General features: G+C 38.5%; 1 protein-coding gene across 4 annotated transcripts in view; it reads left to right on the top strand.

Moving 5' to 3' along the window:
* grb10b (growth factor receptor-bound protein 10b) overlaps nt 1-26,451 on the top strand; it is a 99,241-nt gene that overhangs the window by 19,365 nt on the left and 53,425 nt on the right. For 3 of the 4 annotated variants that reach the window (XM_052578416.1, XM_052578419.1, XM_052578417.1), the window contains exons 2-3: nt 2,924-3,037; nt 21,995-22,091. In XM_052578416.1, the coding sequence (XP_052434376.1) occupies nt 2,987-3,037; nt 21,995-22,091 (148 nt within the window). In that variant the 5' untranslated portion in view covers nt 2,924-2,986. The remainder of the gene's footprint in view (nt 1-2,923; nt 3,038-21,994; nt 22,092-26,451) is intronic. The other variant, XM_052578418.1, reaches the window with a different exon arrangement.

Here is a 26,451-nt window from a genome sequence, read left to right on the forward strand (position 1 = left end):
ATGAAAATATGTACACAGTCTTGTACCTTTGACTTTTTTTGGATTTTCTCTTAATTTTTTCACTCGAAATTATATGTTATATGCTTATGAGTTCAGTCGTAGCTGGTTATCCTCACACATGCTCTAAAACTCTTTAGATACAGATTTTTCTGAAAGTCAATGGGAGAAATGAATGGGAAATTTACTTCCGGCACCAGAGCTCTCTCCAGCTGTGGACGGGACTGTGATGCTCTATTATCTTGCACTCCTGACATAAATTACTAAATAACTGTCACTGCAACAATGTTTTATCGAAACATTGGTCAAATTTTTTTTTAAAGCTAGAGTCTTTAAACTTTTGAGTGATGCACAGTTTCTCCAGATCAAGTAAAAGAATGATGTTTAACTCCTATTTGAGCTCTTTAAATCCAGATGGATTCTGATAGTTACCTTCCAGTCGGTCACTCTCGACGTTACGTCAGTGACCAACAAATTGGGACATCGCTTCGATAGACAAATCTACTTTGGAGTGTAAACTTAACGAGCCAATGCACATTGGCATGCAGTTATTGCATCTAGCTGTTGCTGATCACAGCGTGAGTGTATTAAGGCAGCAGGTGCAATACATACCGTCTTTTTGCATCGGAGCCAGCGACAACCTCGTTCTGCTCCATCCAAGTGTCTTTAGTGAGCTATGAGTTCAACATGTTCTAGGAAGCTTTTGATGTTGGTGGTATGGTGCTTAAGTGGTGGTCATTCCTGTGTTGAGTGGGTTGGGCACTTCAGGTTGCATTACCCCCTATTGTGCTGCAAGCGGCCACTCTCCTCTGCACCTTAGAACATAAAGGAGCATTTCCCTAAAAGAGCAATTTCTCAAAAAAAAACAACAATAACGAGCACGTCTTTGTAAAGACGACAGATCGTCCTTATAAGGATGCCGTTTCACCCATGCGTTTCTGGGTACGGTCGTTAACTGGCCCTGGATGATGGTCACGATTGCTGCCTCAAACAGACCCCGCAGAGAACCAACCCTCTGGGGACCATCACTACTCTAGCACCTCCGATCCAGTGGAGTGATCCATGGAACGTGCTGGACCCTCTTCAATGAATGTACCAGTGGTATACAGTGGACCTCCCCCTAACCAGATGTCGTTCTCAGCATCGGAGGGAGAGCTCTTTGAGGAATATTCTGCTGCACTGCTGTCCTCCGGTGATGGTGGCAATGACTTAATTGCCTAGAGTTGTCTGGTCCAACTCCATGTCTGGTTCCTGGATGGGATGCGGAGGTTCTAGGTGACCTACCCAAGGAGGCAGCGAACACCATCACTTGCTGCCTTATTATACTCACGCTGTGATCAGCGGCAGCAATAATTGCATGCCAATGTGCATTGGCTGTTTTAGTTTACACTCAAAGTAGATTGGTCTATCAAATTGATATCTCAGTTCATTGCTCACCGACGAGACATCTCCATTCCCTCCTTGAGGGAACAAGGGTTACAATGCATAAACAACATGTTCTCAATGATTTTATGGTTTTATAAGCTTAAAAAAAAGAAAAAGAAATCCTCCTGAAAGGGATTCCAATGATATTGTTGCTCAATGTCTAGGGTGACCAGATTTCTCATGTTGGAATATGATACGGGTGGGCAATATAACCAGGGTATAAGATTTTTTTTTTTCACGATATCTATTTGATATATATATATATATATATATATATATATATATATATATATATATATAATTATTTTTGTTAAATAAAAAAAGAACAGAAACAAACCATAAGACAAATTACGATAGAGATGCAAATGAAATACACTTGTTTTTCAAATGCAGCTGTATTTGAATGAAACGAGAGTGAGTCTGGGATACCAGGATGACATAATGAAATAATTGTACAGTTTTAATAGCCAAACAAATGCAAAGCTTCCACCTAAAAATAGTTAAAGCAAGAGTACAGCGCCGACTGCTGTTACCCGGATGAGCCTGTGTTATCTGCTTTTACCGGTTGTTACTCTATGTAAGGGATTTATATCCAGACGGTTGTTCTCTCAGAATAATTCAACGTGATTCTGTCTAACTGCCTTCACTAATCTTCACAGTTAATCCGTAATGAGTTGTGATTGGATGGTAATTTTTTCTACGATGGGCTTGGTTACCTTTGATTAGGCGGTTCTCATGTGACCAAGATCTCTGATAACCCAGTCATAAAGAAATTTTGGACAAAACATGATATTTTCGTAATAAGTCTGGAAATTAAAAATAGAGATAGAATACAGGAAAAACGGGACTTCTGGTCACCCTATCTATGACTTTATAGTTGAAGCTGTTGTATAGATCTATTCTCATAGAACTAGCACAAATATTAAAAGTTTAGAGCTATAGTTATCAACTGGTGTGAATGAATCATCATTTATCATTGGTGTGAATGTGTCTCAAAAGTACAAAGTTTTCTGTGAACTCTAGTTGTGCCTTCTTATTTTTCTGTTTCGAAATGGTGAAGCAGCAAAATAAATGCGTATGTTTAAGCTTGCTAGACTACATAATCTTACCCTCTGAAAATAAGGTACCATTATATGAGTGAAAATATATAATTTTGGTCTCAGTGGAAATGTTCACTATTTGGAGCTCCGTATGATCTGTTTGTTTAACATCTTCCTTCTCTCCTCACATTGCAAGCAAAGTTGCTTTCCAAGTGCCTTGAGTTTTAAGAAGACAACCTAGAGAGTGTTTCATGCACCATCTCTGTGTAGATTTTGGTCAGCTCAGATTCTGTATTTCCCTGCTTTTATTCTTATGTTGTCTACTAACCCTGTGGATTGGGTTAAGAAGTGCCCTGTGCTGTATTGGTAGCAACTACTTAGACTCGACTAAGAAAGAGATTGCTTTTATTTTACTTTGAAGAATCATTTGATATAATATTTTTGTTTTGGTTTAATTTCAGACATTTCCTCATCTTATCTGAAGTGGATGTGATATCAGAGAGAGACATTACAAAGTGTGTATCATGGCTGTGGCCGGATGTCCAGATTATTTTCTACACCATCCAAATTACCAGGTATTTGTTTTGTTCTTTTTCTATTACACTGTTTACCCAGACTCTTCAAGGTTATTGTCATTGTAAGATATTTTTATTCCAAAACCACTATACAATATGTTTATAATATGCCTTAAAAAAACAAACTGGAAAAGTTATTGCAGTACCAGCCAGTTTAACTTCAGAATTGTATTTAGTATTTCATTTTTAAAGGAATTAGTAATTACATTATTTCAAAACTACATCAGAGTCATATGGCAAGTACATTTGTTTGGAGTATAATAATGTAAGTAGTAGTATTGTTTACTAAAGCAGATCATTGTGAAGAAATGGCAAATGTTAATGACAGTGTAATGTTTTGGGCTTTTGTTTAAACTGACCTTTTTATTTTAAAGATATATACAGTAAGCATGCATTTAAATGTATTCTTAACCAAGTTATGAGAGGCTGTGCTATATTATGAATATCGTTGCATCATTTTATGAATCCATTTCTTCATAATATTTAATACATCATTTATAATTAAATGTTTATTTATTAATTTATATACATTTAGTGCCTTCCGTCTTCTTCCTTTTTGATGTTTTTTTTATTATTATTATTTTATTGTGTTCTGTAAAAATGTATCAAGGTTACGCATGTAACCATGGTTCCTTGAGGGAATGAGATGCTGCACTGAAAACGCTATGGAAAACACTATGGGGAATGCCTTTTGCGTGAGCGACTCTGAATATGGTGTGCAATCTGTCCAATGGAAGGACATGACTTCACGGGCGGGGTAATGTAGCGACCAAGAAGCTATAAAAGCACGTGCTTCGCAGCTGGCATCAGCTATGAGTAGAGAAACAAGTGCTGACAGGGGTGCTGGGAGTATGGGATCAAGACACAGCTCGATTTCCTGAAGAGGAACGTCTCAACGTTACACATGTAACCATGGTTCCTCGAGGGTTACGAGAAGCTGTGTCTTGAAAATGCTATGGGGAACGAGGTGCCCATGCCACCAGACTTCCAAATCCCTGCCTAGTCTGAAGAGCACAGCTAAGGTGAGAGAACAGAAAAGCCAGGAGTGGCTCGCATATCTAGATCATAAAATCTCACCAAGGTTGAGGGCTTAGACCACACCTCAGTGTTGCAGATGTCAAGCATGGACACACCTGCTAAGAAGGCCTTATGAATACCCCGTGTAGAGTGAGCCTTGACTCCTATCGACAAGGGGAGACTAGAGGACTCATAGGTCAGGTTGATAGCCTCAAGTATCCAATGACTAAGGGTCTGTTTAGATGCAGAAGGGCCCCTCTTGTGGGGACCATATCACACAAGCAATTGGTCTGACTTGCTTCACAGGGCAGCTCTTAATCAAGTAAACTTTGTCCTGGTCGACTCACAAAAGGGAGGAGTGCAGAATGCCTCCAGCACTATAGGTTGTGGTGTGACAAAGGGAACCTTTGGAACATAACCCCCTCGGGGGTACAGAAATGCTTTGGCCATGCAGGGTGCAAAGACAAGGTAAGCAGGGGCCACTGAGAGGGCCTGAATAGCTCCAACTCTCTTTAGAGAAGTAAGGCAGTCTTAAGGGTCAGATGTCGATCTGATATATCTTGGCTTGTAGAAACTTCAGAACTGTACTGACTGGGCAGTTAGCAGGGTCAAGCTGGTGGTCTCTGCACCATGGTGAAGAGTTTCCAACTCAGGGCGTAGAGTTTCCTTGTTGAGGAAGCTCTGGATTGGACTGCCTTTAACTGTCATTTTGCATTATTGACACACTGTTTTCCTAATGACTGTTGTTCAGTTGCTTTGACGCAATGTATTTTGTTTAAAGCGCTATATAAATAAAGGTTGACTTGACTTGACTTGGAGGATGGTCTCAGGGGCCCTCAGGGGCCACACCCACAGTTTCCATAACTCCGGGCGAGGGTGGATTATCGTTCCCTGCGCCTTTGAGAGTAGATCTGTCCTGATAGGAATCTCCCATGGAGAGCCTTCGAGGAGTGAGATCAGATCTGAGAACAGTACTCGGCCCGGCCAGAATGGGGCCACTAATAGAAGACAGACCCTGTCCCAGTGTACTCTAGGCAGAACTCCCGGGAGCAGAGCGATCAGGGGAAAAATGTGTATAGACGAAGCCTCCATTTGCCCGGGCCTCGGCCCTTGTCTCGACATAATGTCTGTTCCTACATTGAGATTTCCAGGAATATATACTGCTCTAACTGAGAGGAGTTTGTCCTGGGACCACACAAGGATCTGCTGTGCCAGGGGTCGTGAACGCAGACCTCCTTGGTGGTTGATCACAGATGTGTTTTCGGTGCGCACCAATACATGGTGACCTCTCAGGTCTGTGAGGAAATATTATAATGCTGGATACACAGCTAGCATCTCTAGACAATTGATATGCCATTTCAGATGGCGACCACTCCACAGACTGCAGGCAGGGTGGCCACTCATGACTGCATCCCACCCTGACAGCAAGCAGTTTCGGTCCAGATTCGGCCCACATCTGGCCTGCATGGATTTCATGCGGGCCAGATGTGGGCCGGATTTGGGCCAACATTATGTTACTGTCTGGGCAGCCAGTGAGGGACACGTCCATCGCTAGCGTTACATGGCGACAAGGAGCTCACATCACCAGGCCCTGATTCAAGAAACAAGGTTTCTTACACATGTCTAAGGCACGGAGGTATCACCGCATGACCTTGATATTTTGAAGTGGATTCCCCCTCTGGGAAAATCCCTTGGTCTTGAGCCACCACTGTAGGGGTCTCATGTACAGCAGGACAAAAAGTATCATATTGGACGCAGCAGCCATCAGATCTAACAATGTCTGAAACTGCTTGATATCGAGTGACTGGCCTTCTCTGACTCTCTTGACTGAAGTGAGGATCGACTTGATATGAGCAGGGGACAGACGTGCTTGCATCGTGGTCGAATCCCACACTACGCCTAGATAAGTGATTCTCTGTAATGGAGAAAGCACACTTTTCTTGGTGTTCAGTCTCAAACCCATGTGGGCAAGAATGACGTCTCAATGTCGAACCACCATCTGTTCTGAATGAGCTCAAATCAACCAATCGTCGATATAATTTAGTATGTGGATTCCCTGCAGTCGCAGTAGAACCAGAGCCGGATCTACACACTTTGTAAACGTGTGGGGTGAGAGTGCAAAAGTACTCGATATTGGTATGTTTTGACCCTGAAAGCGATCCTCAGAAACTTATTGTGTTGTGGAAGGATGGAGGCTTGGAAGTATGAGATCTTTGAGATCTTTCATGACATATCAGTCCTCTGACCTGATTTGAAATACAACATGCTTGATGGGGAGCATTTTGAACTTCAGCCTCATAACTGAGCGATTTAACATGTCGCAGATCTATGATCGGACGCAACCCCCCCCATCCTTCTTAGTAACTATGAAATACCAGCTGTAAAACCCGGATTCCCTGTCTTGAGGAGGGACCACCTCGATGGCCTCCTTCCTAAATATGGAATTCATTTCTTGTTCCATAACCAGAGGCTGCTCGGGTCCGACTAACATCCGGATAACCCTGTTGAATCTCGGCAGTGGAGAGCTGAACTGAATGTGATAGCCATTTTCTACTGTGTGCAGGACCCATTGAGATACCTTTGGCTGTAGTTCCAAGCTGCAAAATATCTACTAAGGGAATCAGTTTCTTGGGACTGACCTCTGGTGTTATTTAGGCAGCTAAATCGGTGCCTTGAAGCAGAGCACCAGCAGGAGGCACCCGATCTAACTGTTTTTGAGACCCCCAAAGGGGTGGCGAGCCTCTCAGTTCCACTACTCTCGCAGGCGGAAGAGACTGAGAGCAGCGCTCGCTGGAAGCTGCTGTGCCCTGGAGCTCTGGCAGGGTTAGCAGACCGAATTCTCGAGGGAACTGAGGCTAGACGGGCAACGTGTGATGTGGTGTACCCTACTGTACCCCAGTAGGGGCCGACCTTTCAAGTCCTGAGCCCCCCATGTCAGGACTTCTTGGCCAAGGACTACCTAGCTTCAATGACTGCCCTAAGATCTGTTTTGGGCTTAGAAGTCCCCGGCCCAGATGCTCTGTTTTTGCGCTTCGCGGTATGAGGAGCTGGTATGTGGCGGGGGCATCTCCCTCCCAGATACCCCACGAGAGCAACGACAACAATAAATAAGACTGATAAGACAGACTGATGACATGCACACACAGAGCGCTTGTTTAAAAATGCGAAGCTGATGCCAGCTGTGCGGGACATGCTTTTATAGCTTCCTGGTTGCTACGTCACCCCACCTGTGATGTCACGCCCTTCCATTGGACAGATTGCACACGATATTCAGAGTCGCCCCAATTCAAAGGTGTTCCCCATAGCGTTTTCCATTTTAGTATTGGGTGGAGCTCAAGTTCCTGAAGAGGAACTGATAGTTCATCTACTTTAGTTTTGAAGTTTTTGTTTGGTTTCTGAGAGCATGTGAGAGGTAAAGTTGAGGGCTTCTGTGTATTTTGAATGTAAAGTACCTGACATGAGCAGTATATTTACAGTCTAAGCCTGAATGAAGATGGGGTTACAGGGAATGGCCATTGCATCAGTGTGCATTCCTTTGGGCTGAACACATTGAATTCACATGGTGAAACATGACGTAAGAGCATCTTAATTCTAGCCTTGTTCTTTTGGGGTAACTGGCTGGTTTTGAAGGGCTCTCCTCGATTGGCATTGCTTATATTCACATTAAATACGTTAAATTACGGAAGAACGATCAATCAGGCATATCGCATCGTGGAGATCTGGTATTGGTTCAGCTTGATTATTTGGCATGTCTTCCTTTGGGACACCCACTTTTGTCCCTAGAGGACTTCTTAATGCAAAATACCCCAAAGCTCTGATGTTAGCGTGTCAATTTCATTATACATATATATATATATATATATATATATATATATATATATATATATATATATATATATATATATATATATATATATATATTTATTTATTTTTTTACCAAATTAGAAATTTGTTCATGAGGGGTCAGTAGGGAAAATAAATCAAAGATGACACAATCCATACGTGGACATTGTTAAATAATCTAGAGTTCGAAAATAGTATTTTAAGAGAGTTTAGGAAGGCCCATGTGGTCTGAGTAACCATAGCTAAAGAAGCGTATGTCACAGACAACCCCTCTAAGCATTTTCAATGCATTTGGGAGGAGGAAGAGGAATGGTAGATGTTTTTAGATAGTGGTAAATAAAATGAATCCGCCCACAGCATCTGTCTGTGCCTGTGTAAGTCTGCTAAGTAAGTGGGATTCTGGGCCAGGCTCCAGCTTTGGCTAATGCAGGGGGACTGGAGGCCTGCCACAGCACTTCAAGGAGTGCTCCCTAACTACTGTTTTAAAGGAACTGCTGAACTGGCTTTTATTGAGCTGTGCCTCTTGCCTTTGTGCTCTCAATTAAGATGATGAGCTAATGTGTGAACTGCTCTGAAAGATTTAGCCCCTAATTTCAAATCCTTATTAAATGTGGGCTTGAATTGTGTAAAAATATATAGCTAAGCCAGCATTACACTAATTTACTTACTTTTCCTGCGTGGCCATATTTAAAGATGCCCTGATATAATAACATAATAAATCATGTAGGCTGGTTAAGTTTTTTTTTTTTTTTTCACAAATATCTTTATTTAATTTTTTAACCATTTCCCAGACGTACAAAATAAAAAATATAGAAAGAAATATATATATATATATATCAGGTGCATAGCCAGTAATGGGCCAGGGTTGCACTGGCCCGCCCACATTACTCACTGTCCCGCCCAGGCAAATTTGATTAAAATACATTTTTAGTTTATTTTTATTATTCAAATGTATTTAAGGAAATATATAAATATAAACCTGATTTATTGTTGACTGGTGTGTGTGTTTAATTTGTTTTCCGAATAAAATGGAATTGTTGAAGCAAGTTGTAGAAAGCCTCCCTCCGGTACGTAAGCCTAATTGGTTGCTATGGTTGCTAGGGTGACACGAAGACTCTCTGAGCGGCGGCCTCTGGCGGCTTTTAGCCAATGTATTACATTAACATTTACATTTAATCATTTAGCTGACACTTTCATCCAAAGCGACTTACAATTGCTATATATAAGTCAGAGGTCACACGCCTCAGGAGCAGCTAGGGGTTAAGTGTCTTGCTCAGGGACACATTGGTGTCTTTAATCACCATAATAATGGCTAAACAAGTTTCTTTAATGTTTTACATAAAAAAATAAAAATAAAAATAAAATAAAATAAAGAGTTGACAAGCCATTGCCTTCATCTAACCCAGAAGAAGGCTAGTCAGGTGCAGGTGGCGGCCGTCGCTTGCTCCCTGGCGGCAGTGCCAGTGCTCTCTCCCTGTCAGCCTGACGCGGGTTCACCCGCCGATCTTACTGCAATAGATGAACCACCTTTACAACCCAATCTGAAGGTATTTCAGTGGACTTTCAAGAATGGAATGTCAAGCAGCTTCTCATCAAAGTGGTATGGACAGTTTTATTGGTTGAAGTACAGTGTAATTAAGGATGCGATTTTTTGTAGGGAGTGTGTTGTTATTTATTTCAAACCATGCTCTACTGAGAGTTTTCATTATTTGAATTTATTTTACTTTTAGCCTATATTTTCGGGTTAACTGTCTGCCCTGCTGACTAACTTGAATAAAATAGACAGGTTATTATCTATGCTGGTGGTTTGTCCAGCCTTTATTGAGCTCTGTTGGTTGAACACGATGATTAGACAGTGTTTTGTTATTGTCTTTGCTGAATATTGTAAAATAAAGGTGTAATTGTTTTTGCAGTTTGTCTATTCTTTTTTCCACTCTATAAGGTGTTATTATTATTTAAGTCATATTTTTTTCGAGGAAAAACTATAGGCCCACTCACTTTTTTAATGGCCCGCCCAAAATACAATTTCTGCCTATGCCACTGATATATATACTGACATTATATATATATATATATATATATATATATATATATATATATATATATAAAGAAAAAAAAAAAAGAACAAGCCGTGAGAACCCCATCCTCACTCCATCAGCAACATTTTTTTTACGTCACATGCTTTTACAAGGCGCATGAAAGGAAACCACATTTCTTTAAAATCCTCAACTTTTCCTCTCGCAATGTAGGTCAGTTTCTCCAGTGCCAGGTTTCTAGACATTAGTTTAATCCACTGGTTTATCTTTGGTCTTTCTGTGTTCTTCCAGTTTTCAGAGCGATTACATGTTTAGACTGCAATAAGCAGAAACTAACAAGCTTCCTCTTTTTTGTAGCCACTTTAAAACCATTTGGAAAAATGTGCAGCAAGCAGACTTTGCCATCCATAGGCATGTTACATTCAATCAAACAGGAAACAAATGTAGTAACTTCCTTCCAAAAAAATCTGAGTCATCAAACAAAAAATATGGAGTGAGCCCCTTATCGCAAAACCCCTCAAATTTCCCCGAACGAAATGTGTGGAAATGCTAAACCCTTTAATGTTAAAGGAACTAGGAACTTGGGTTATATAAAATGTTTAATCCACATAGTGGGTAACGTGTTAATCTGCACACATAAAAGACACACATGGGCTTGATGTAATAGAAATGTTTGGACCATAATAAAACTTGACGCACATTAACGAATACCTAGTGTGTGATAAAAAAGGACGTATTTTAACAATAAGGCAACTTACAAAATTACCGTATTTTCCGCACTATAAGGCACACCGGATTATAAGGTGCACCTTCAATGAATGGGCTATTTTAGAACTGTTTTCATATATAGGGCGCACCGGATTATAAGGTGCATAGAATAGAATATACTGCAGTCAAACATTTGACTGGGTTTGCGTTATGCATCCACTAGATGGAGCTGTGCTTAAGGGAATGTCAACATTTTGACAGACCGCCTTGATCCATATATAAGGCGTTCCGGATTATAAGGCGCACTTTTGTTTTCCGAAAAAATTAAAGGCTTTTAAGTGCGCCTTATAGTGCTGAAAATACGGCATCCCTTGAATTTGCCCATTTTCACGGCCATTACTCGTCAGAGGCTCCATTCAGGATAAAAAAAAGCAGTGAGCACAAAGCTTAGTTTTAGTCTCGGAGTTGTCACAAGTCTGCGAGCTTATTTCCTGAACGTATTCTTCAGCCTCAGCAACCAATTTAAAAATCCTGTGTTTGTCATTGTGCATGATGATCAGATGGGTTGGATACAGTATGCCATACCAAATATTCAGTGCACGAAGCTGGGTTTTCTCACCGTTGAAGCACTGCTGCAGTTTGCGTGTTTACGTGGACAGGTCAGGGAAAAAAGCGACTCGTTGAAGCGACTCATAGTGTACCTCCGTCATCTTCCTTGCGGCTCTCAGGGTTGCTTCCCAGGCCCGGTAGTTCAGAAACGTTATTATTACCACCTGTGGTGATGAAGATTTATAGGCCCGATCCTGTGTGCTCTCTCTATGATGGGGGAGAAAGTGAAACCTTCCCCTAGTGTATCTCGGAGCCACTTCTCCAGGAAACCACACAGATCTGAGCCCAAGTTGGAGCGTCTGCTCCTGTCTTCTTGCTCTGTAATTCTGTCACAAAGATTCTCTACAGTTTTCTCCAGTATTATACCTTTGCCTTGAAGAGAGGTTAGATCATCTTCTGTTTAAGAGATTAGCTTCTCCATCTCATTGATTCTTTGAGAGTGCAAATGTATATCCCCTTTTATATCGTTAATTGCTTTCAGCAATTATTTTTTTTTTTTTCAATTTTTTTTAGCCATGTCACCTTTTCAACAACATAATTTCCTTGAGAATGTCACTGTTTGTCAGACTCTGCATCACCTGCGCCTCCGGGGTTACGGGTGCCTCTGGAGTCTCCGATACCTCCTGTGTATTGGATTCATTGGAACTATCCAGCTGTGTTTTGCTAGCATTAGCCATGTCCACATTAGCCCATTTTCCTCGTGAATCCGTTTTACCTGGTTGTTGGCCAGTTTTAGCAATTTTTTGTGGCATATTGTCCAGTAGAAGTGTGTGGGTCAAGAGCAAGTAAAATTATGTTTATTGGTCCAAGTTAAGGATAGTTTCAAGGGATTTAACAGCGAGCATGCAGCCTCTCACTAAGACGCCATAACCGGAAGTCCTGTAGGTTGTTAAATTGAATTGATATGCAGAATACCAAGCAAACTGTAAATCGTGAGGCAGTACATCTTTTTAATTTCAAGTGAGAACTCGTCCAGTTTCTGTGAATGGTAAAAGTATGCAAGTTTGGCGTATGTTTGTGTCTTCTTAGCTTAGTCTAAGAGGATGTTTTTAGTCAAAGGAACATTGCTTTTGCCATTTGAAGATGAACTGCTCCAGAAATGTGGGGTTGTCATTAGCTTACCAGCCATAATGGCTTTTTTCTCACACTGTGTTAGCCATTAAAGTGCCTGTTGATGGAGCGCACTGGTATTTTCAGAGCTGTACATTTTTTGGGCTCTAGTTTTATAGCTGTTTTTAGAGTGAATCAAGACAACATATGGTTCCTTGTTCCTGGAAGTTAGTTTTCCTTTTCTTGGTATTTCTAAGAACTTGAGGATTCTGTATCATGAATCTGATTCAGATTCTTTCTATGAATTAAACTAGAAGTTCTTTGAGGATCTATTGTGTCTGGCACATCCTATACAGAAATGTGATATATGAAATACTGATATTGTCATATATGTTACATGTTACTATTCTCTGAATAGATGAAGATGTTATGTCATATCATATTTAAAATCCACATAGTACAATTTGTATGTTAACATTTTAGTTTAGGGACCCACTCTCAGTATTTACTTAGCATGCATATAGTCGTCTATAATGTCGTCTTGTTGTGTTTGTGGCTGCCAGAATAGAAGGAACAGCACTTTGTTTCAAAACTAAAGTTTTACCGGATCCTGGCAGACATTCCTTCACAGAAATCAAGAAGACAATTGAGGTTGAATGCAATACAGCGTACAGACTGGACAGAGATGATTATAAATAATGCTTGTGTTTGCAGTGCACATTATATCAGGTAAAATAATCTATTCATATGTACTGGTGTGTTGGTATTATCTAGTACAAATCAGCAAGTTACTGTTTTATAGGTAAAAAGTCGGCAACCTTCAGCGCACTAGCTAGCTTAAATGTTAAACAACCATACAGAGATAGATGTGTGTGCCATCCTTTGAATGGTCTCTTAAAGTGCCAGTAAGATGAAAATTCTAAGCTTCCTATCACTGTTTATAAGTCCTGTACATTAGGTTTAAATCCATCCAAGGTTAAAAAACATTGTCATTTTGTCAAAATATCATTTTAAAATTACCTCAATTCTCAGAGATCCCCAAACGGTTCACGCGAAGCTGTTCAAAAGATTCAGTTTACTTAAACCCCGACTTTCGGTAGCATACTGTGTTCTGATTGGTCAACTAACATAACCAGTTTGGATTGGTTGTTCCGCACACACCTCCACGGTAAACTATGCATTAGCATCTGTTTGGGGTGAATTATGTCTTATTCCTCTCATCGCGAAGCAAACAGTAAAATAACTTGAACAGTCTCGCTGCTTTTTCTTCTCAGATTCAGTTTGAATCTGAATAGCGCTTTCAGCGCAGGGCCGTGGTCACATTGGATATAACGAAGGGAGACATGAAAAACAGACATCGTGTTGTTTTCATATGGATTACTTTATCACAGAATATCTGTTAGCAGCACTTGTTTAGTTTTAAAGTAGACATGTCAAGCTTTCTATAGATATCTCTCTCATGTCTCTTCGTTGAGTATTCACGGAGTTACACTTCATTTTAATGACGTGTTTGTACATGACGATCAGCAAAAACAAAGGCTGCAGACAGCACACATACTGATAAGACGCTCGGGAGAAAACAGACACATAACTTCATAATCATACTTCGCGTTGTGATTCAGAGATGCTCGTTGTTCTAAATAAAGTTTGTAATGAACCATCTTTTATGGCCAAACGCTTTGAAAATCCCGCTGTACTCACCGAGATTAGAAAAGCAGTCATCAGTGAAATGTTGTGAACACAACAAAAGGGATTTGTTGTACTGCTCTGGTATTGTGGTGAAAATGAATTTTAGGCATTGGTTCTTCTGATCTTCATTCTTTGGCAGTGAAAATAAAACAAACGGTCTCCTCGACATGATGCTCTCACACCAAATAGAGCGTCTGTGTGTGGGGGTGGGGCAGGTCAGAGTTCCGTTTCTCCCAACACGGTAGGCGGAGATTATTATGCAAAGTGCTCCTAGTGACGTTACATAGAGATGGGCAAAAGATTTGAAATCTATAAAGACTCGTTTCAGCTATTCAGAGTCGACTCCTTACTTTAGAAGCCAATAACTTTATAAATCGTGTACTTTTTGGTTTAATTATTTGCACATTGTTTACACAGATGGACAGCTACATCATACACTGTAATACAGGTAATTTTTTATTTCCCATCTGGGTGGCTCTTTAAAATAATCCACATTACTAATCATAGTTAGCCCAGCGATAGGTTACAAAAAATAATACCTTTACAAAATTTCCCAAACCACCTGAAAGTAATTCATATGGTCGTATGGCATACGGGTCAGGCAGCCTGCTTCCATCCGCCAAAGTTAATTTACATAAATAGCTGTCACCGTCTGGCAGAGTCAGTGACTGTACATATTCAGACAGTTTCAAACCTTCTTCTGCATCCATGTTTAATGAATACCTCTTAAAACGTGCTAGTTTACGCTTGTCAACATTACATCCGCGCCTTTTTTGCCTCCAGCTAATCCCCGCCCACCCAGAGACATTGCAATGTTTACAAACTTTTAAGGAAGCGAGTTAGCATTTTAGCACTTCCGGTTCCATCGTCGCAGGGTTGATGGGTTTTTTGAATGGGATTTTGTATAAATCACTAAAATAAGGTTCATGGTTCACACAGGCTCAAGATACTTTCACGTTTTATTCCACAACATAAAACACACCAGTTAAACCCCACTCGTGATTTTTTTTTTTACTGTTACGTTTCTTTAAAAAGACAGTTGCTAACAAGTTGCCAAATGGGACTACACGGTGCCGCCGGAGACATTAAATGTCATTATGCTGAACAGTTGATCAATTTCCAGTATTTTCCAGTCGTAGTGTAATTTGTAATACAATAAATTGTTGAATAACCAATAAATAGTTTCCCACATTTTATTTTGTTGGTCAACAATGTTTTTTTGTTATGCCCTGAAATGCAACACAAGTCTTTATTCACTAAAATAAGTTTAATCTTACCATATCCGAATCGAAATGTACAGCAATATATGCTTTCATATGTCATTAACCTAAGAATATTTCTTTTAGTCTCATTTTAGTTTTAGTTTGGCTCTAGTTTTGTATTTATACTAGTTTATATGAAAAGGTTCATGTAGTGTGGAATAAAGTTCATATACAGAGTAAATCCTTTTCACTGAACATGTTAAAAATATATTTGAAAAAATGTGTGGAAAGCGTGGTGGTGGTGACGCAGAAGGCGAGCGACCTGGTGCTGTAGTTTGTTTATAACCTAAGTTTAGCTCTTAAGTTCTGTCACTTTTATTTAGGCTTTAGAATTCATCATCGTTATATTATTTTGTGAAGATTATCTTGATGGATAAAATGTGTAAATTTCATAAACTATGACTGAACATAGAGCTTACATTTTGTGATAATCCAAAAGCCTATGGAAAATACTTATAAAGTACATATCAATGCCTTATTCTGCATGTTAGATCCCTTAATCCGGTTGCACTTTATTTTACAGTACGTGTACTAACATATACTTATAGTGTACTTACAGTGTATTTATCTAAGAAAGTTCTGGTAATACAAGGTAACTACATGGGGTAGGGTTAGGTTTAGGGGTAGGCTCAGGGTTAGTACTTAGTTATTACATAGTTATTGTAATTACTATAATAAGTACATGAGGAACAGGACTGTAAAATAAAGTGCTACCCTTAATCCTTCCCCATACATAAATGTAACAACTACCTTACTAACTGTTAATAAGCAGCAAATTGTTGTAAAAAGTTGTAGTTAATAGTTAGTTAATGTAGATCATTTGTCTTTATTCACCATAGAATCAGAGATTCCTTAAGGATTATGTGACATGAGTGAAGCTATGCAATTCCCTAAATGGATAACTATATTCCACATCAAGTAAACAACATGCGAAGTTGGCATCAAACTGCACTTTCCACATGTACACCTTAAAAAAAAAAAAAAAAGATGACATAAAGTGGAACTTAGTCATTTCCCAAAACCGTTAAGCAAATATATACAGTTTCAATACATACTACATAGAGATGTCCTGCTGTAGTCGTTGCTGCTGCTGCTTTTGTTCAATTTCAGCCTCTGGATCTGATTCTGTATCATAAATATACGGCTGAATCTGACTGTTAGCCATGGTTTGTTTTGGATGATGGTTTTTTCCTCACAGTTTCCAGACGCTCTCAATGCAAAAGCCTACTCGCGCTCGTGATTCTTTAGCTCCGCCCACACGTCACGCCTCCAGGTGCTCGTGTTTTTCCAGGAAAAGACGGTACAGACTATCCTTCTCTTATAAATATAATAAAACTAAAGACTTTTTGGAGTTATGAAGGATGCAGTACTACTCTATAGGTACTCAAGATTAACATGATATTGAGTGAAAACGAGCATTTCACCCCTCCTTTAACATTTATTAAAATAGAAAACTTAAAATTGAAGTAATATTGTACAATATAACTGTTTTTCATTATTAAATAGATGCAGGCTACATGGGCATAAGAGATTTGCTTCACAAACACTAAACTAAACTAAACTAAACTGCTTCCATTGTCCTCATTTGTAAGTCGCTTTGGATAAAAGCATCTGCTAAATTACTAAAATGTAAATGTGAACTAAAATAAAAAAAAAAAAAAAAAAAAAATAAATAAATGTTCATCTGTATGACTCTAACATGCCTGTTCCTTTTCAATATTTATTCAATATTTATGTCACAATATATACACCTGACAGACCAATTTACAGTTGCTGTGAGTACAAGGAAAAATACTTTATGAATGTGGCTCTGTTTTCACAGTGTAATCTGTCCTGCCAGAGGAATTCACAGTAGCCTGACCATCTGAGGATAAGCAGGACTGCAATGTCACCTTTTGTACCTTAAGCATTATATTAGTACAGCTGATCTGAAGCATGACCAAGCCAGCACACTAAATGCTTGACATAGCCATGTTTATTGGCTAAATTTTGTTAGGTATCCTGTGTTTTAGAGTATAAACACAACACAAGTAGGTTAAATCAAGTCTGGTTTGTATAGTAGGAGATTTATGAACCTTAATAAACACCTCATGGATATATATTGCATCCACCTGTTAGCAGAAACTTGATCTATGTACGACAGCACGTGGAGGGTTATGACTTTACATCACATGCATGTTTAGGGATAAATTAACCATAGCACCCTTGAATAGTTCCCTTAAAGGGATACTCCACCGTGTTTTCATATTAAACTACGTTTTTCCCTTAACTAAGACGAGTTGATACATACCTCTCTCGTCTCAGTGCGTGCAATGGGTTATGTATTGTATTGGATGCGTTCATCGTCTCTTAAAGTGACCGCACCTAATTTAGCTACTGGCCGCTGTAATGTTAATCCAAGAAAATGAAAACGAAAATCACTCACTGCTCTTGACTGAATTACTTTGTAGTTTTAACAGTCAAACCAAAAATTATTCAGACACCAGATATATTTTTTTATATATATAGCAAAACTGTAATAATTTGAGAAATGTTGAAGGTGTCTGAATAAATGTAGGTTTGATTGTATATTTCATTTTTACATTGAAGACTATCCAGTGCTATTTTATATTTAATTATTTGGTTTCTGTACCTTGACACCTACAAACTTGAAAAAAACTTAAGCATTGTGTAAATAGCACAAATAAATAAAAATGAACGAACATACAAATTAAACAATTTCAAACAGGGCCCACTGGTACAACCTTCACCGGGTCCCCGCTGACCCCAGCTATGGCCCTGCTCACGCCTGTTTCACACATACTCCGTCTGCAGTGCGTATGCAGTCCATTTGCGTTACGTATGTGGTGCAGCACGGACGTGATGTGCTTTCACACAGGACGCGTTTGCAGTTCGCTACTCGCTACGTAAATGATCGCTGCACTGATGCAGACGCAACGCTCCTGGAATGCAACTGGAACCCATTAACATGGGTGCGTAAAAAATATGCAATGCATATGCACTACAGATGGAGTATGTGTGAAACAGGCATAAGGTTGTTTGCACATTGTGCAATGTGGAATTAGTTTACAGCTTTTTTTCAATCACTTTGTGATGCATTTTGGAAACAGGAGATGAGCCCCTTTTCTAATGCACCACCTAGCTTGATAAACCCCTTCTCAAAGACTTACTGTTTGTCAGTTTTATTTGGGTAACACACATATTCTGAATGCCTTCGGCAGAATTCGAATGAGCCATTTTAATCTAGATTAATCTTAGATTAATTTCAAGATCACAGTGAGATTAATCTAGATTTAAAAAAAAATTAATTAATTTATTTTCATTTATTGTGTAAACTGATCAACTTTCCCAAGATCTCTGAAAATGTTTTGAAAAGTCAGCAAAGGGGCAACATAGACCTATAGATTATGGTCCCAGACAAAACCTAAAGCATGATATTAGAGGTCTTAGCTCTGTCTGGACCTTCTGCTGAGTTCAGTCAGACAGAACCCTTGTGGCTTCCCTCAGTACAAGTATGGTTTGAACTAAGAACAGATAAGTCACACTTGGCTAGCTAAAAACCTCCACACATGCTCACATGCACAAAGTCCTTCTGTCCTTAAGAAAATTTCAGACTGTTAATGCTAATGTGCAGACGCATTGCTTTAGGATTAACATTCAAACTGCAGGAGACCACAAGAAGAAGTCCTTTCTGGTTCAAAACATCTGACAATATGATAGGCCTACACAGCAATATATGTATAAACAAAATACGCACAGAACAGACTAGATAGACTGCTGACTCCAAGCCGATCTGATAAATCAGTGCTGAATTCCTACTTAAATAATATATATATATATATATATATATATATATATATATATATATATATATATATATATATATATATATATATATATATATATATATATAAAAATTCATATAAATTCTGTTGAAGCATCAGGAATTTAAAAGTGCATGAATACATATGGAGAATAAATTTGAAGAACAAAGACTTGAGATGTGGTGTGCATGGAAATATAAAATTAATTATTTTGCTAAATAAATGAGAGATTCTTCTTTAAACTTTTGAATTCAATGCTGTGAATGCTATTTATTTATTTATATACTTATTTATTTATATATATATTGTTTTTGTTTGTGTGGTTGATACTTTCAACAGCATTGGGTAAAATGCCACTGTCAACATAAAAAAAAAAAAAAAAAAAAAAAAAAAAAAAAAAACTGATTTAGTTGGATATCATATATGATAGACAGATTCAGAATTGCAAACTAGCTGTACATTTCCAAAGTCACTTGGCAGCAATACCCGTAAAGTAGTCAACTACACTAGATGTCTTCTGGGAATAAAACCAATAACACATTACTGTAAAAAAATAAATTTTATAATTTATATACAGTATAGACCAAAAGTTTGGACACACCTTCTCATTCAAAGAGTTTTCTTTATTTTCATTACTATGAAAATTGTAGATTCACACTGAAGGCATCAAAACTATGAATGAACACATGTGGAATTATATATGGAATTATATACATAACAAAAAAGTGTGAAACAACTGAAAATATGTCATATTCTAGGTTCTTCAAAGTAGCCACCTTTTGCTTTGATTACTGCTTTGCACACTCTTGGCATTCTCTTGATGAGCTTCAAGAGGTAGTCACCTGAAATGGTCTTCCAACAGTCTTGAAGGAGTTCCCTGAGAGATGCTTAGCCCTTGTTGGCCCTTTTGCCTTCTGTCTGTGGTCCAGCTTACCCCTAAACCATCTCGATTGGGTTCAGGTCTGGTGACTGTGGAGGCCAGGTCATCTGGCGCAGCACCCCATCACTCTCCTTCTTGGTCAAATAATATATATATATAGCATCTCTATTTCCCCACACTTTGAAAAAAAAAAAAGTTATAAACTCATCCTATATTGCCCTATGGATGCCTCAAATTGTATAGTTCTTTGAGAAGAGGTGTGGAAATTAATAATTGTTAGTGATTTTTGGTATATTACAAAATGTATATTTGTCACATATAACATGTATATTACATTTATACTGTATTGTAAATACATGCAATACTTTAAACAGTCTATGCAAACATACATAGGCTACATAAATGCAATATCAGAAGTAGCTTTTGTTCAATTTGTGTAGTGTAAAGATGTTTTGTTGATGCAGTTTTATTTGTAACAGTCTAGTTTTCTGATTCAAGTATTTGGCAAATCCAAGCATTTGGAATAAAAGGCAATACAGAGACATTTAATAATTATAACAGTAATCTACAAAGGCATATAAAAAAAAGCCCCTGGTAATCAATCACAATGGGCAAATATTGTCCCTTTATGCAAAAGTTAAACTCTGATCATGTGTCAGATGATTTTCTTCAGACAGGAGTCATACAGGGTCCCACATTTATTTGAATGTTGTTTCATCATGAAAAATGCTCACAATTAATAATATCTAGAATTTATCAACAGCATTTAAATGTGTTTGACCAAAAATGTCAACACACCAGTTCCTTTTGCATTTGGTATAATTCAACAAAGTGATGAGCAGCATGGCTGCATGTGTGCAGCATCATCACATTTACATAAGAATACAAAACAATATTCCTCTGGTCCTGGAACATTGTACATAACGTTCAGAAGCCATAAAACTACTGACGCTCTGCAGCCACATCACAGCCAGATTCTGGGTTTCGCGGTCTCGCTCTGAGAACCATCTCCAAATACAAGAGTGCCGCAGGACATTCTGTTCCCAGCTCGTGCTGTGAAAGCTCCAATCAGCGCTGAAAGAGAGATCCCACAATCCATGATCCTACTGCGCTCAAACCCAGCTTTTTGTTTTTGTATGGCATCCAAGAGTTCAAAGTGTTCCCCTCTGGTGAGATGGCAGAGAGGCTCTGTTTTGGAAAGGAATGAGTTTTTGAATCGAGTCGCCACCTGTAGTTTACACATGGAGAACGTGGCTCCCAGCTGCCAGTCCCTTTAGATCTTGTTCCGTGAATACAATGGCACAGTTTCAGCTGATCACATGGCAGAGCCGTGTCTGTACTGTGCTGTTTTTCTCATAGCCTGTAAACACGGCCGTGACCCTCCCCTGATACAGCAGGGGGTCTTCTGAGGACAAGGAAAGGGCCTCCTCTCTTCTCTTTCATCACAGATTGGGCAATTGCTTCCATTCCTGAAAATGGACAGGAAAATGTTTATACAAGTGAACATGTATCTTAACACGCATCAGACATGGTCTGTTTCTAGTAAAAAGGTTATTAATTTATTTAAAATTGCATTATATAATGTAAGTTGTTTTTAGAGGCTCTCTCTCTCTCTCTATATATATATATATATATATATATATATATATATATATATATATATATATATTATATTTTTGTTCTTTCTTGACCTCTGTAAATAAATAAATTAAAATGCTTAAAAACAAGAAAACCAGATGAGAAGTTAAGAACATTCTATGTAATTGAAGATATGTATGTATATAACTGCTAAATGTAACTTTTTAGATGTTTTACTGGGAAAAAGTTCCTGATTTACAGTTTAATGAAATTCCTAGACAACATTTTGGAGGGATCGTCTATTTTCCAGGCCTGTTCTGTCAGATTTAAACTGATATATTCCTTCATGGATAATAAAAAATGTGTGTCTTTGTGTGTGTGTGTGTGAGAGAGAGAGAGAGTGGTGTGACTAATGTAAAAAAATGCTTTAAGCATGACCGCTTTCTTGGCTTCTGTCTCAGCAGGATAATGTAGACCGAGCTGCCGATCACAGACAGGCAGATTTGATTGGACCAGGTTTTCAGCAGTCAACCAATCGGAATTCACCCAACCACCAAGGTCAGTGAACTAATAATTTGCATGAACACTTCATAAATTTCTTAAAATAATATACCTTGGCTCCAGTATTTGTAAAGGCAGTATTTTGTGTGTGTGTGGTTATGGTTTATGGTATTAATATCCAAAACAGAGGTAACAAATTTTTAATAGATGTGCATAAATGCTTCTAGTTGAATAAAACACAATTAACAAGTAAGTATGTGTGTGCATTCTTGATTATGGGCGGGGGCTGTCTGTCTCACCCACTTGGACTTGGGAGGGGGCTGTCTGTCGTAGACGTCTTTTATAGTTGGAGACTTGCTCATTAAGTTCAAACTGGGATCTATATTCAGGCCTCTTCCGCTGTAAACACTCCAGCAGTTCAAAGGCTTGATTTGTAAAGACACAGGGTGCCACTCATTAAGCCTCCAACCTAATTGTGCCATACAAAAATACAGAGGCATGATATTTGGAGCATGAGATTTAAGCACAATATCGCCTCAGCATGGGAGGTACAGCCTGAAGGTTTTTTTTTTTCTGTTTTTTTTTTTTTGGAAAATCTGATGTTGTCACTGAAGTAAATGGAGCAGAAATTTTTCATTTAGGACTTCTCAGAGTGTGCCTAAAAAATCCTCACAGCTGTGACTACACTAAACTATTGGTTCTGATAATTTAAAGGCCCTTAGTATTACATTTACTAAGTGGTGTGTCGAACACAGTTACATATACATATATTCTGTTGATTTGTGGATTTTTAACACTGTTTAAAGAGCCAAACAGATGGGAAATCAAAAATTACCTGTATTACAGTGTTTGATGTAGCTGTCCATCAGTGTAAACAATGTGCAAAGTAATTAAACCAAAAAGTACACAATTTATAAAGTTATTGGCTTCTAAAGTAAGGAGTCGACTCTGAATCTCTGAAACGAGTCGTTATAGATTTCAAATCTTTTGCCCATCTCTATGTACGTCACTAGGCACACTTTGCATAATAATCTCCGCCTACCGTGTTGGGAGAAACGGAACTCTGACCTGCCCCACCCCCACACACAGACGCTCTGGTTGGTGTGAGAGCATCATGTCGAGGAGACAGTGTGTTTTTAATTGTAAAGGCAAGTGTGTTTTATTTTCACTGCCAAAGAATGAAGATCAGAAGAACCAATGGCTAAAATTCATTTTTACCACAATACCAGAGCAGTACAACAAATCCCTTTTGTTGTGTTCACAACATTTCACTGATGACTGCTTTTCTAATCTCGGTGAGTACAAGGCGGGATTTTCAAAGCGTTTGGCCATAAAAGATCGTTCATTACCAACTTTATTTAGACCAACAAGCATCTCCGAATCACAACGCGAAGTATGATTATGAAGCTATGTGTCTGTTTTCTCCCGAGCGTCTTATCAGTATGTGTGCTGTCTGCAGCCTTTGTCTGCGCTGATCTTCATTTACAAACACGTCATTAAAATGAAGAGTAACAAGTGCTGCTAACAGATATTCTGTGATAAAGTAATCCATATGAAAACAATGCGATGTCCACACGAACGCAGTTATTTTTAAAACCGCAGGTTTTTCTATGCGGTTTGGCCATTCCTCCACACGCAAACGCAGCACCAGGTCACTGAAACCCAACATTTTTTAAAACACCTGCCAGGCTGAAGATTTTTAAAAACGGTTGCAGTGTTATCATGTAGACAGTGAAACCAGAGTTTTTGGCTTGTGACATTGGAGCCAATGCTGTTATCTTCGCCTACTGGAAACATTTTCAGGCTTCTGATTGGCCAACATGGCTTCATGGTTGAGAGTATATTGCCCCCTGTTGGCTTGGCATGCTCCTGACAGTGCATCATAGCATGCGTTTGCGTTTTCATGTGGAGATTTTTTATTATTCTTTTTAACAGAGGGAAAAACTCTATTCATAAAACTATCCATGTACGTGTAAACATGGCCTGAATGAATATATATATATATATATATATATATATATATATATATATATATATATATATATATATATATATATATATATAAACATTAGAAAAAAATAGCAAGAGTTTGTTCCCATGTCTGTTCTTTGACCCTGTAGTTTTCATACTCCAATGAAAACAACAAACCGTGACAACAAAGGTCTTATTTTGGGATGCTGGTATGCAGATAAAAATAGATGAGAAGCATTTGTACGTCAAATTTCAGATTAAGGCCAGAAATATTCATTGCTGTGTCGAAATCCCATGTGACGTTTACTGCTATAATTTTACAGCTTAAAACCTCTCACATACTTATAATCTTTTAATAGAGTTAAAGACAACACTCTATTGTTTGCTATGAAGTTAACTGGCTTATGAAGTTTATTAAAACTGAGGTGCTTTGTTTTAAATGTGACATTGTAGGCTTTTAGCTCAAATGGATTACATTCGACGGGTCAAAGTAAATGTTTTGCTTTCTGGAAGTGTGTGGAGTCTGTCATTGATCCTCTCTCATGAAAGGAACATTCCAAACTGAATTGTTAAAATTGTAACTTTAAGTGTTATTAAGCTTAAGGTTTTTAGTACAAATGCATGGTTTGTATGTACTGTATATGTGATTTTGTGTTCTGCAGAAGAAAGACTTGCAGTCATGCAGTTTTTAGTATGAGCTTTTTTTTCAGTTTAATTGAGATATTTATCTAGAGATATTAACTAGTTCTGGCCTTGAAACTGAAAGGCTGGATCAGACCACTGCAGAGTTATTCAAGTTTTTCCTTTGTTGAGGTCAGTGTGTCTCCTACACCGCATGATTCTGATAGACCCTTGGGCAGCAATATCCAGGATTTTGCATTCTTTAGAAGAAAGAGAGGTTTTAGTGTGGTGGGCGGGTGGGGCTTATAAGATTATGGAAGGTGAGGTATATGAAGCTCTGATTAGATTGATGTTTCCCAAGAACAGGCCCTGATCCACATTATTGTTTTTCCAGATTTTCCTTCTCTCTACTCACGCTCTGCTCTTGGACTGCCAAGGGCATTTTTACCCATCATTCTCTCTTTGACTACTTTTACATTGCACACCAAAATACTGCTTATTCCCTGTCGCTGGAATGAAAAAGAATATATATATATTTTTTTTTTTTTGAATGTTGGTAATTGAAGAGTTTTGGTAACCATATAATAAATAAATGGACAAAACACATTCATGTTCCACAGATAAAAATGAAAAAAACAGTTTTGTAATGAGGGCGAGTAAATGTTGACAAAATTAAGTTTTTCGGGTGACCCACATACTGTATACAGTGTATGCAATACCATCAGTAAACCATTTTTTTCTGTACCTTAATGTTACTTTAGCTATCCTGAGCAAAAGCACACTCTAAAAGTTGTGGCCACATTTCAATACATATGGCAGAATTCCACAGACAAAACTTAGTCATCTCATGAGGAATTTTGCGGGAAGGACAAGTGAGACGGAAAATTTCCTTTCATGGATTTCACTTTGTCTTCAAGTTCGTTGAGCTATTACTATGCATTGACTGACAATCAACTAAAGGATCACCCTGCATCTCCATTATCTGTCAAAAACAAAACTCAGGTTCATAGTTCTGATCCTTCTCCTACTACGTCTCTATATGAATCCCCCACCCTAAATATCTTCCTCCTTCCCTCCTGTATGGTCCTTATTTTGAAGGCACTGTATTGTTTGGCCAACTTGGGAATTCTTTAGAGTGCTGACTATATCTGTGAAAAGTCTAGCTCCACTGCCTCCTTTCACATGTATACACCCGTGTGTGTTTTTTGAGGCACATATCTCCCCCCAAGGGTCTTCTACGAGTCGCTCCTGCCCAAGCGACTCCTCCTTTCTCCTTTTATTACACCCGTCTCTTTGTTCACTCACAATTTGCATGTTAATTGTCACCAGCTGGATGGTCTAATGGACTCAGTCATAAACATGGTGCTATAAAACATGTTTTAAAACTTTTGCATTTGTGTTTAACAGTCTGGCATAAATTATGCCAGCAAATTAGCAAAAATTAGCACATGTGCACTTTTGTTAAAGTGAACCCATATGGAAATCACTGACATATCAGGGTATGTTTCGAGCATCACCCTTTACTAATTGTTGGAAATCTTTTAATTAGACAAAAATCTAAGACCCTCTTGATACGCATCCAAGATGATCTAATCAAATGTGATTCGATCTAATTAAAATGTGTATTCCTTTTAAGGCATAACCAGCTATGTTTAAAGGGGTTAATGAACCTAAAATGTATCTATGCAGAATCTATGCCAATATTCTTCTAAACCCATGAGACTCTCATCTTTTGAATACAAATAAAGATACATAGAGTACATCAAATAACAGCAGCTCAAACCTGCTTGATTGATGCCCAAGAACCAAGGATGTTTATTATTAA

Source organism: Carassius gibelio, chromosome B16, assembly GCF_023724105.1.
Source record: "Carassius gibelio isolate Cgi1373 ecotype wild population from Czech Republic chromosome B16, carGib1.2-hapl.c, whole genome shotgun sequence".
Lineage (NCBI taxonomy): Eukaryota > Metazoa > Chordata > Actinopteri > Cypriniformes > Cyprinidae > Carassius > Carassius gibelio.